The sequence below is a fragment of the Panthera pardus genome, unplaced genomic scaffold, assembly GCF_024362965.1.
Source record: "Panthera pardus isolate Hobbes unplaced genomic scaffold, ASM2436296v1 HiC_scaffold_10, whole genome shotgun sequence".
In the NCBI taxonomy this organism is placed as follows: Eukaryota; Metazoa; Chordata; class Mammalia; order Carnivora; family Felidae; genus Panthera; species Panthera pardus.
In genome coordinates, this window is record NW_026526655.1 from 11,674,383 (window position 1) to 11,686,683 (window position 12,301).

Here is a 12,301-nt window from a genome sequence, read left to right on the forward strand (position 1 = left end):
CGCTCAACTGACGGAGCCACCCAAGTGCCCCTATACTTTCTTAGGGTCGTGGTGTTGGTGACTATTGTGATGACGGAGAAGAGGAGGAGAAAGGAAAGCAGAAGAGGAGAAGGAGGGCTAAGAAGTGTGTGTGTGTGCGTGTGTGTGTGTGTGTGTGTGTGTGTGTGTGTGTGTGTGTGTGTAGTGGGGCAGGGGTTAGAGGGAACTGCAGCAACAGTGACAGCAGAAGGACCTGTCTTTCTGGTTGATAAACCCCAACGCCAGCCTTTTCCTAAGGTCTTCTCCAACTTATGTTAACTCTGTGATTCTCCACTAACTGAAGATTCTTCATCTCCCTCCATAATTTCTCTCTCCATGGTTTTTTTTTTAAATTTTTATTTATTTATTTTGAGAGAGAGAGAGAATGACAGCAAGAGAGTGGGGGAAGGGCAGAGAGAGAGGGAGACAGGATCCCTCTGTCACGCCATCAGCGCAGAGCCAGATGCGGGGCTCAAGCTCCCGAGCCGTGAGATCGTGACCTGAGCCAAGATCTAGAGTCGGACACTCAACCAACTGAGCCACCCAGGCGCCCCTGTCCTTATGTTTAATAGGTACTTTGGGAGGGACTGTCATAGCTTATTCCTCTTTTCTTTCCCCCAGATCTTCTTGCCTCTCCAGACCAATCTTGGCCTCTTCCTGAGTTTTGCCCAGGCTTCCAGTTCCCAATTTTCTAACCCTTCTCTAATATGTTGTGTATGGGAGCTCTTTTGCTCCTACAGGGTATTAGGAAGGAAGGAAACAAACATTTTTTGAGCTACTACCACATGTCAGGCACTGTGCTAGGCACTAGTGTAGACTCATGTAATTCTCTCAGGGATTAATTTCACATGCTGAGAAGTCAGAAGCTCAGAGGAGTTATGTACTTGCTCAGGGTTACAAGGCTAAGTGGTCAAGATCTGAGCACAAGGCTTTCTAACTCCAGAGCCTGCTGTTATCCCTAACCATGAGATGCATGGACCAGGAGAAGAAGGCAGATTGTCTCTGTGGAGGAGGGGAGAAGTCACCAAAGACACACGTCAGCCTCACAGTACGGGTGGGCCCTGCCTGTTGGGATTATGGGGTGTTACTGCCAGAGCTCAACACAAAGGCAGTTCCCAGAGGTCTGAAAGGTCCAGAGAATTCAGATAGAGTCACCCGGCCCTGCCCAGAGGGGAAAATCACAGACCTAGAGAAACCTGGGGGATTAGTGTTTTTGATAAGAGACATACAGCATTTTGAGTCAAGAATGTCATTCTTAGCTTGGAGGTGAAGGGCCCATCTGGTTTTGAAAACCCATTGTGTATTTTTGGAACATATATCACCTCCATGCGGTTCCCAAGCAGTGACATTATTATGGTCGTTGTCAACTTTTCTGTTGATATTGGGAGGAGTCCTCAAGGAGAAAATGATAATAAAAGCCTATGTTGGCAGAATAGTAGGTTAGCTGAGATATAGTCCAGTTGGCTTTGGATTAGCAGATTCAACTCCAAGGTCAACTGAGGACTCCATAGCACTCTTAAACAATTCAACTGAACCTGCAGGGAAGGCAAGGTGGGGGCGGGATTGGCCACAATCCAGCAGCATGCTGGTCAGGTTGGAACTCAGAGTCATTCTCAAGAATTTACTTGAGTAGTTCTCAAAGTTTTTCCGTGTTGCTTCTCAGAGAACATGAAGCTCCAACCACATTCCAGTGGTTCATGGACCACACAGATTCATGACCTGCTTTATAAGCCTTGTGATACTTCCTTGTTGAGATGGACTGTTTTTGCTAAAAAGCTCAAACCAACCTGAACTCTTTGAACATCTGAAGGTAGAGTCAACCCAAGAATATGGGATTTTCCAAATACCAAAACCAAATAAGCAGCTTATATGTTGGGGAAAGGTTGAGTCATCTCTTAACATGGAAAGTGTAAGCCTCGAAAGGAGATGTCCGGCCACTGAGGTGGACACAGCATTGTCATTCTTTTTCTGGGAGCACTTTTCTATCCTTCGAGGCACGTTTCTTACTTGTTTGCAAAGATGAGCCTTTAGGAATTCTATTTTGGAAAGATAAAGGTATATACAAATAGGTGTTCAGACTCTGAGAACAGTTTCACCTCGGAGAGTCTTCAGATAGCTCAGTGTCAGAAGGTCAAAAGAAAGAACGTGTAGATATTAAGTTAATAGGAATTCATTTCACTGAAAGAATAAAAATATTATTATTTTAAAAAGCCCAAAGACTTAATGTTACTTTGGAAAAGAAAACACATCATACTTATATTACCTTTTTGCGACTGGAAGATTCTGATACTCAGTCTCCTGCTATCCGGTCCTGTAATCTTGATCATTCCCTGCCCCCATCCCCCGGTCGATGAGAACCCAAGCAGGGTGTATTTCTTTTCAAGATTGGGTTGCAGAGAAAACAAATTCCCCGTAGTAGAAATAATGATTTAGAAGGTCTCAGATCTTGTTCCCAGACATAGCATTTGGAAAACATCGAGCAAAGACTCATGAGGAGTCCCAGGGGAATTGGAGTCCAGGAACGTTCATAAAGGAGTGAAAAAAAAAAAAAATCAGCCCAGGGAGTTGGAAAAAGAGAAGCTAATGATATTTGCTGTATAAGCTAGAGCTTACTGAAATAAATACAGGCTGGGAAAGAGCCTGTGGACCTTACTTTGGTTGTTGAACGAGGCTGATGTTCAGAGATCCAGGATCTTTGGGGGAGATCTTCTGGGGGAACCTCCAAGAGAGCTTCCTGTTGGGGTGTCCAGCCTTGGGACCAGCTATGGGGGCAGAGCAATGCTTTTCATCAGACTTGGCTGGACAGGTCAGTTTGCTCAGATAAAGGGAATAGACTCTAAGCCTGCATCAGAAATGGGGCAGCTCTTGGGAATGAGCTAGTCTTTCATTCTCTGATGGACCATCAGTCTTTCTCTTTTCACATTTTCCTTTCTTAAAAACCCAATTTTTTATGATTACTGAGGATATCTGTTTCCTCTAAATTCAGGCTTGTGCTTCTCCTAGACCTGTTTCAGCCTTCGAATGTCTGACTCTCCTTCGGGGCGCCTTCCTCCCCCAGCCCCTTTCTTCTCTTTCCTAAGTCCTGTCTCTGAGAGGAGCCATCCAATTTGCAGTATCCTCCGGCCCTGAGCCAGAGCTCTAGGTCAAGCTCTGGGTTGGGCTGCCTCTGGGTCAGGTGGTCATCTTCCTCCACCACGTGGCTGGCTGATGAAAATCTGGCTTGCACCCTCACTTAGCTGGGCTGAAGGCGGGACCTGAGTGGGCCCTGACACAGCAGTCCCTGGAGAATGCTCCCTTCCTGAGAATAACAGTTGACAAACTAAAGCATGTCCTTTGAAAGGTGCAGAACCTTGGCAGAAGTTTCCTAGGTAGGCAATCTCCCAAAGCAGCTGTTTGCATTGTTTGCATATGTCTTGGTGGCATAGGGGTAGCGCTTTCGGTTGCAAAGCTTTTTTTTTTTTTTTTTTTTCTAATAATGATAGACTCCATTGGAAACTCCCTGCCTTGGCCAGTCCTATGTGATGACAGCCATGTATTTTTGAGAAGGTAGGTTAGAAGGACACTGTTCTGAGCGAGAGAGTATTTTTGTTTTGTTGTCTGGTGCAGTCAGAAGCTCGGTTGAGACAAAAGTTTTTATGCTCTTAACACAGGCAGTCGCAATGAAGAAACTCCTCTCAGATTGCTGTGGATTACCTGTGTGACTGCGTTTTGAGAACACCGATGCTCACGGTGCAAGCTGATCGTCACATGGGCCCTGAGCATCACTTGCTCAGCTGTCGTGGCGACTTAGTTAGGAGAACAGTTATAAATTCTCCACGACTTGTTCATGGCTAGTTTTGGGCTCAAGAGACGTGTGGGATTCAGCACGTGCTCATCCAAGGCTTGCTCCGGGTCAGACAGTGAACAAGGCAGTTTTTTACCACTGGCAGCTCATGGAGAGCAGAGGTCTTCAAGCTGAGGTACATACGCCCTTGGGAGACAGAATGATTCCTAAGAGTTGTGCAGTCAGCTTGGAAGATGAAGTCAAGGAATCAGCTTGCAGATTCTCAACTGCTATCATATTCTTTCTTAGAATTGTTCTGTCTGAAGATGGGTCTTTGCTTCATGTTCTCACCAGCGCCTTTTACAATTTTTCCTTTTGCTGGTTTTCACCAGAGAAGCATACCCCTCTGCCCCCACCCACCCCGCTTTGCCCCCCGAAGGCAAGATCTGTTTGTGAGGCAGATGCTGGGCAGCGTAAATGCAGATGCTGAGAACAGAGAACATTCCACCTTTTGGGTTCCACGTCCCTGGGCCAGGTGGTTTCTAGTAAGACTTATCAGGTGGTAGATCACTCAAAATGATTCTTGATGATAAATTCTATATTGCTTTTGGCATACAATTTAGGAGAAGTTCAAAGAACTGCATGGCATTTATAGAAGAAATTCCTTCCATTCACAAAGTCTTGTTTCTGTGAATAGATTTATTAGAATTTACAGTTTTTAGAAATTATAATGGAAGGAGTACTGTTGCTTGACCCATCTCATTTCTTGACCAGATCTCATTTGTTGATCTGGGCTAAATAAACTATTTGAGAAACCGAAATCCCCAATTCATTCATTGTACATTTCCAGTAAAATTTCATTTGTAATGTGTTCAATGATTGTTTATCAAAATTTTAATTTATTTGGTTTTGGTGGATTATATACCACTTATCATCATAATGATAAACACATTGAGGCAAAAACATTTACGACTTAGAGATTTGTGATCATAGGGAATAAAAAAAATAATTTATATACGTATTTTTGTCACAGAGAAGCATAGTAAGGTAATCTATATAAGAATTTTCAAGTATAAAAATACGCTGCACTAGGATATATGTGGGGGATGAAATGGAAATATTAGTTCAAGAATGAAAATGAGGTAAAATTTCTAGCTGGTTAAGAACTTGTTGTGCACATATTTTAAGCTGATGGTGGCAAGAACCATCCTTAGAATGATTATGATGGTCCATTGGCTATGTCAGAGTAGGGCTGTAACTCGTTTTGTTTTATAAGTCACCACGTACAATGTTCCAAATTATACTCTTAGCACCTTGAAAGAGAAGATGAAAGTGTTTAGATATTAACTCGTAAAAAATGAAAAGGGGGTGTGTGTAACTGAAAAAACATTCTTAGGGGGAGTGTCAGAGCAGACATCTGCAGACTGCTATGCTTAGGTGTCAAATGGCAGAAGGGATCCGTACTGGAGTCAAAACCCCCGAGGTCTACCATTTATTAGCTCTGTGAATTTGCACCAGTTACTTAAACTGACCCAAGGTGGTTTTCCTTTACAACTGAACTAATATTTTCCTTACTGAATTGTGGTGAAGAAAGTGATTTGATGTGCCCAGCACTCTTAGCAGAAAGTCCAAGGTGTAATTAGTGTCCATGCCTCTCCACTTCCCCCAAGGCTATAACGATCCCTCTTTCCATGGCCCTCTTTCTTCCTTTCTCCGGCACCTCATGTGTATTCAAAGTTGGCCTTATCTTACATTCTCTGTTAAATACACTTGATTATCCCAAAGTATATTCTGTAAATTCATTCATCCAATGAATATATATTAAGCGCCAACTCTATTCCAGGCACGATTATGGCCCTGGGATAACTGTGAATTAAGAGACAAAATCCCTATTGTCACAGAGCTTACTAAGTGCATGGTGATGAGGGTGCATTGGCTGCTCCCAATTAGCGATGTCCTTTCACTAGTGGGAGACCAGTTGGATTTCTGCGGATTGGCCCATCTGTCCATCCACCCAACCAGCCAGCCATCTGGTCATTCAGTTACAAAATGTATTGAGAAACTCCTAAGTGTTAGGACCATGATCAGGCACTCTTGTCTGAAAGTGACTGCAAAAACACTGTATTTTAATAAAATCCCTGTTTGTACACCCTTTATCACAATATGCGTAGAGATTAATTGCATGATGTATCTATTTTGTGGTTAAATGTAAATATCCCTGGTTTTCTTTAATTTTTTGACTATTTCTTATCTGTTTAAAATAATGAGTACCTTTTTTTAAATGTTTATTCATTTTTGAGAGACAGACAGAGAGAGAGAGAGAGCGAGCATGGGCGGGGGAGGGGCAGAGAGAGGGAGACACAGAATCTGAAGCAGGCTCCAGACTTGGAGCTGTCAGCACAGAGCCTGATGCGGGACTCCCACTCATGAACCGTGAGATCATGACCTGAGCCAAAGTCAGATGCTTGACCGACTGAGCCACCCAGGTGCCCCAATCGAGTACCTTTTGAATGATTCAAACCAATTTGTGTATTCCTTCTAAATCAATAATTTGTTTTATTGAGATTTTCTTCCAGTATGCAGCTAAAAAAACACATTTAAAATGATGAATGTGGAGGGGTGCCTGGGTGGCTCAGTTGGTTAAGCATCTTATTTCAGTTCAGATCATGATCTCGAGGTCCGTGAGTTCAAGGCTTGTGTCGGGCTCTGTGCTGACAGCTTGGAGCCTGGAGCCTATTTCAGATTCTGTGTGTGTCTCTCTCTGTCCCTCCCCAACTCATGCTCTGTCTCTCTCACTTTCAAAAATAAATAAACAAAAAAATAAAAAAACATTGTTTTGAATGATGGATTTGGGGATGGGAAATGATCCGGTCCCTCAACGTGATTCTTTTTCTACCTGACTTTCAAACTGCATCAAGGAATGTTGTTCTACCACTTACATGGGGAACTAGTATTCCATAAACACAGCATTGAATTAGTTTATCCAGATTTTATCCAGATATCAAAAAAATTTCCATTTGAAGACATTGCAATATCAAGACATTCCTTTAGGCCAGGTCTTTTTATATAATATCTATACCTTTTTTAATCAAAGACATAGAATTTTTTGAATCATATGTTTTCTCTTTTTTTTTTGAGATAAAGTTCACAAAATAAAGTCACTGTTTGAATTATTTTAAAGTTCATAATTCAGTGTTTTTTAGTATATTCGTGTGCAACCAGCACCACTATCTAATTCCAGAACATTCCATAGTCTCAAGAACTCCCAATTCTCTCCTCCAACCCCTGACAATTCCTACTCTACTTTCTGTCTCCATGGAGTTGCCTATTCTGGTTATTTCATAGACCTGAAATCATACCATACGTGTCTTTCCCATAACATGATGTTTTCAAGGTTCATCTATGTATCAGTCTTTCATTCCTTTTTATGGCCAAATCTCTTGTGTGGAAGTAGCACATTTTGCTTATCCATTCATCAGTTGATGGGCGTTTTGCTTGTTTGCACTTTTTGGCTATTATGAATATTTATGTACAAGTTTATGCATGAATATAGTGTCAATTCTCTTGGTTATAACTGGGAGTGGAATTGCTGGGTCTTATGGTAATTCTGCATTTAACTTTTTGAGGAACCATCAAAGTGTTTTCCACAACTGTGGAAACCATTTGACATAAAAATATTTTCGTATGTGTTTGCTGTGTGCGTGAAAAGTATATGTTTCGATACTAAAGGGTCCCCTTCCTAGTTCCAAAAAGTAAAAAAATGCACTTAAGTGAATTTTAACTTGGGTTTTCAAGGGCAAATGTTAAATAGGAGAAAATGCCACTTAACAAAATGAAGCAACAATTTTTATACAAGCATTATATACATCTATATTTCATTTCTCAAAAATATATTTATGACACAAATAACTGGAGAGTGTTTTTATTTCTAAGAATAAAAATTGGTATTTATTCAGTTTTATTACCACTAAGATTGTTTTGTCAAAAAAAGTTGAACTCCCCCTTTAGAAAATATTTCCATTGCTGTGAATAATGAAAGTAATTATTTCCAACATTATAAGGAATATTGTGTTTTAAGAGATGTATCTATATTTAACATATACAAACTTTAAACCTAGGACATAGCACCCCACTTACAAGTGAGAGTCTTCTGGAAGAGAAGAGAAACCTGACAGAATTTTTTTTAAGTACTTGACTGTGAAGTAACCCAGGCACATGGCGTCAATAAGGTGCTCATTCAGGTGGATCAAGCCATTAGCCACAGATCCCTGGTGAGTGTCCTCCGCGTGATAACTTGCTTATATTTAATAATTTCTCCTAAATTTGGTTTTACAGTTATGAATTGTCTGAACGTTTCATGTGTCAAGAGGCCAAAGTGTTCCAGAAACCTATCCATTATGCCTGCTATTTTGTGATTCATTTTTATTAAACACCAGTTCTGTCTACTCTCCCTGAATTACACCCACATCATCGCCAATGGGAAAGACATTCATCTAAAGGCTGCGGATTCTTGTCCTCTTACGAGGTTTTAGGTATCCACATCCTAATCCCTGGATCCTGATAATACGGTCTGTTACAGGTGATGGGGATTTATGTTTGTAGATAACATTAAACTTGCTAATCAGCTGACCTTAGGGAGCTTATTCTGGATTATCTGGGTGGGTCCAGTATAATCACAAGGGTCCTTAGAAGTGAAAGAGGGAAGCAGGAGGGTGAGGGGCAAAGGAGATGTGACAATGGAAACAGGTCACAGGGATGAGACGGACGTGACCAGCCATTGCTGGCTCTGAAGACGGAAAGGAGACCAGGGGCCAAGGAATGCAGGCAGCCTCCAGAATCTGGAAAACACAAGGACACTGAATCTCCCCCAGAGCCTCCAGAAGGAACACAGCCCTGCCCCCACTTTGATTTTCAACAGTGAGACCCATGTTGGAGAATCATGACATGACAAATTCCTGTTGGTTTTAAGCCACCAAGTTCTTGGTAATGTGTTATGGGGCTGGTAGGAAACTAACATGCTATTGTCAGAAGGGACCAAAAAAGACAGTGGGAGTTAAGACAGCAACGTCTTAAATAGTGAAAAATAAGAAAAGTTTTGAGGCTGATGAATATGTATGCATGAGAGAGTGGTAGGAAGAATGGATTTGTTTCAGGACTACAGGAGAGTCTAACTTATTTGGAGTGGATGGGGAGGAAACTGCAAAATAGTCTTAATTTTAATGGTTTTTTAAAAGAAAAAAAGAATTGCTTTTTTTTCAATACACACAGCAGCAGGAGGAACTATCAGAGGACAGGGCAAAGGAAGGACAAGAGAGGTTGAGCACTGACCCGAACAGCATCCGTCCTTGCCCCCTTCCAGCAAGCTTTTGAGGACATTGCCCAACATTTCTGGGTCAGTTTGCTTTTGTGCAAAATGTGGAAAAAACATGCCCCGACTACAGTTGTTTTTTTTTTTAAGTTTCTTTATTTTTGGCAGAGACAGAGTGTGAGCATGAGTTGGGGAGGGGCAGAGAGAGAGAGGGAGACAGAGAATCTGAAGCAGGCTCCAGGCTCTAAACTGTCAGCACAGAGGCCAACGTAGGGCTCAAACTCACGAACTGTGAGATCATGACCTGGGCCGAAGTCGGACGCTTAATCGACTGAGCCACCCAGGCGCCCCTAGCTTTTTTTTTTTTTTTAAGTGTATTTATTTTTGAGGGGTGGGGGGAGGAGTAGAGAGAGGGAAACACAGAATCCGAAGCAGGCTCCAGGCTCTGAGCTGTCAGCACAGAGCTTGATGTGGGCCTCAAACCCATGAACTGTGAGATCATGACCTGAGCCGAAGTCGGATGCTTAACCAACTGAGCCACCCAGGCATCCCCATCCCTAACTACAGTTTTAATGAGACTATATATATGGGGATGGCCAAAACCAGTATGGAATGTAACATGTACTTATTTACAAATGTCCAAAGTGATAAGGGCCCAATTAGCAAACGGTAGTTATAAATACTTGACTTAAAACATTTTATCCCATGTTTAACACATCTTCCAACTTTTTATTCTCTTAATTACTTAGATACTTCACTGAAATGCCAACCTTACCTTTGTTGGCATTGTCATGAACTCCAACAGCAGGGTTGGGGAGAAGGAAGACCTCGGTGGGGTAGCCAGTAAGCATGGGCTCGGCCTGCCCCAGTCCCCAATCTCCTAGTCTGGGTCTCGTCCAGAGGCACGACTCTGCAGCTTTCTATAATGTTTCTCAGCATTTCAGCATGAGAGGGGGACAGTGTGGAGAAAGAAGGCTCACTTAGGACGTGGGTTTCAGGCAGAGAACTCTACTTAGAAAAAAGGACAGAGCTGGCGGGGAAATCACAGCCTGAGTCTGGCTGGACCGCAGCTCTCCTCTCATCCCTGGGAATGATGTGACCTGAGTCCCCAAATCCATCAGAGCTGTTTAAGAATTAAATGACATGATGAATATGAAAGCTCTTTGGCCAATATAAGCCCAAGGCAGATGTATGTGAATGTTTAGTGGTTGTCACAGTCAGACTGGGCTCCTGGAATAACACCGCACCAGGGGATTTACGAAGAACAGAAATTTATCTCTCTCCCAGTTCTGGAGGCTGGAAGTCTGAGATCAGGGTGCCAGTGCAGTGGGTTCTGGTGAGAGCGTCCTCCAGGTTGCAGACTGCCAACATCTTGGTTTGTCCTCACATGGTGGAAAGAGGGGGAGAGAGAGCTCTCTGGGGTCCCTGTATAAAGGGCACTAATCCCATTCATAAGGACTCCACTCTTGTGACCTAATCACCCCCCAAAGGCATTACCTTCTAGTACCATTATAAAGGGTGAGGATTTCAACTCATAAATTTGTGGGCAGTGGGGGGGCAGAGAGATGCTACAAACATTTGGTCCATAACAATGGTCTTTTATGGTTGTATCTCTTCTCTGTTAAAATTTGTTTATAGTTATGATGTTATCCCCAGTGGATTTCTGCCTCGCTTACAAGACCCTGAACCACTTAACTCTTCCCTAGCTGATTCATATTATTTTCCTTCCTTTCCAAATCATCTCCCCAGTCCATTAGATTTTCTTCCCTCCTCCCTCCTTCCAGTTGGTTCCACTTAATGGCATCCAGGATACACTGAGCCGCCTCCTTCCCTCACTCGTCTACATTTCATTCAGAGAGTCGTCTCCATTCCCTCATCTACCCATCCAGTCTCACCTTCAGAGTGTCCCCAGGGTACCCATCCCAGTGAGGACCCCACTAAAGGGGTGTGAGTACTTCTTGACTGATTAGCAAGAGGGAAGATAATGATGACAAGCAGAGAGAGAGTAACATTTATCTTGTCACTGATGACAGTGGCCTATGAGAAAAAAAAAAGCCTTCTGGAATTTCTTCTTTTGTTCTTTCTCTTTTTGGTTTGTTTTGCATGAAAATGAACAGTTTATGTTCATCTGCATTTTTGCTGTTTTGTAGGTTGCTTATACTTATCCTGTTTTCTGTACAACACGTATATGCGGTAAGTACGTTAATTAGCTCTGATTGCATGCATTATTCTTGTTATAAGCCTTTTTGTCTGTGGGACTCAGTTTTCTCATCTGTAAAATGAAAGGCTGGACTAGGTGAACTCTAAGGTTTCTTTTCCACACTCAAAACTGCTTACCAAATTGCCCAGGTATTGGGGATTTCTTCATTTTATAACACTACCCTGTGTTAAAATCTTTATTTGAAGGGGGGCTGGAAGCGGCTGGCCTACTTCAAGATTAAATCAAGAAATACAAGATTACATGTGAACATTTTAACTCTGGAGAAGGATAAGCCTAGAATATTCTGTAATAAGATCTCTTTCTTCTGCTTCCCACTGAGGAATCTGAGTTATTAAACCCAACCCCAGACATTTCTGGGAAATCACACTATGGACTGCCAGTAACTCAGGTAGATCTTGAGATAACTGAACGGGTTAAGTCACCCTAGTGAGCATGTCCCCATCTGTCATCCTCTCTGGCTTGGATTTACCCATTCCAGTTTCTGTGATTTCAGTTAACATGGGTCTTTTCAAGGAAAATCAAAATAGAAAGTTGCTTTCTGTTCTCCTTTTCCTACTGGTCAGGACCAGAGAGGAATCAGAAGCTCTCCCCAAGTAGGATGATACGCTGTGTACCACTTAGTCCCATGCATTTGAGAGCATCATCTGAAGTAAGAATGGAAACACACTGAGATATATGTGTCTGGATTTCTTTTTACTTGATTTCTCTAAGTTTATTTTTGTATTATACTCTCCGCCCCCCCCCCCCCCCGCCTCATTAGAAGAGCCTACAGAGTCTTAAATTTCACTTCCTTTGTTTCTTATGTTCCATACGTGGGAAAAAAAATTCTTGAACCAAAGACTCGTCTAGCCTGGACCCTCCTATCAGGTTGTGCTGTGCGGAGATATTAGAGATTTCACACCAAATTTGTGATACTATAGTTGTCTTTTAAAGATAGTGAACTATAGTTGTCTTTTAAAGATAGTGATATAAGTTGATGGCAAAAGTTATG

The 12,301-nt window shown here is 42.3% G+C and overlaps 1 protein-coding gene across 6 annotated transcripts in view; it reads left to right on the plus strand.

The window, feature by feature from the left end:
- The window catches only part of COL4A4 (collagen type IV alpha 4 chain), a 131,602-nt gene that overhangs the window by 10,161 nt on the left and 109,140 nt on the right, over positions 1-12,301 (plus strand). For 5 of the 6 annotated variants that reach the window (XM_053904232.1, XM_053904231.1, XM_053904237.1 and 2 more), the window contains exons 3-4: positions 7,900-8,052; positions 11,240-11,282. In XM_053904232.1, coding sequence (XP_053760207.1) covers positions 7,997-8,052; positions 11,240-11,282 — 99 coding nt within the window. In that variant the 5' untranslated portion in view covers positions 7,900-7,996. Of the gene's footprint in view, positions 1-3,668; positions 3,978-7,899; positions 8,053-11,239; positions 11,283-12,301 lie in introns of all 6 variants that reach the window. The other variant, XM_053904233.1, reaches the window with a different exon arrangement.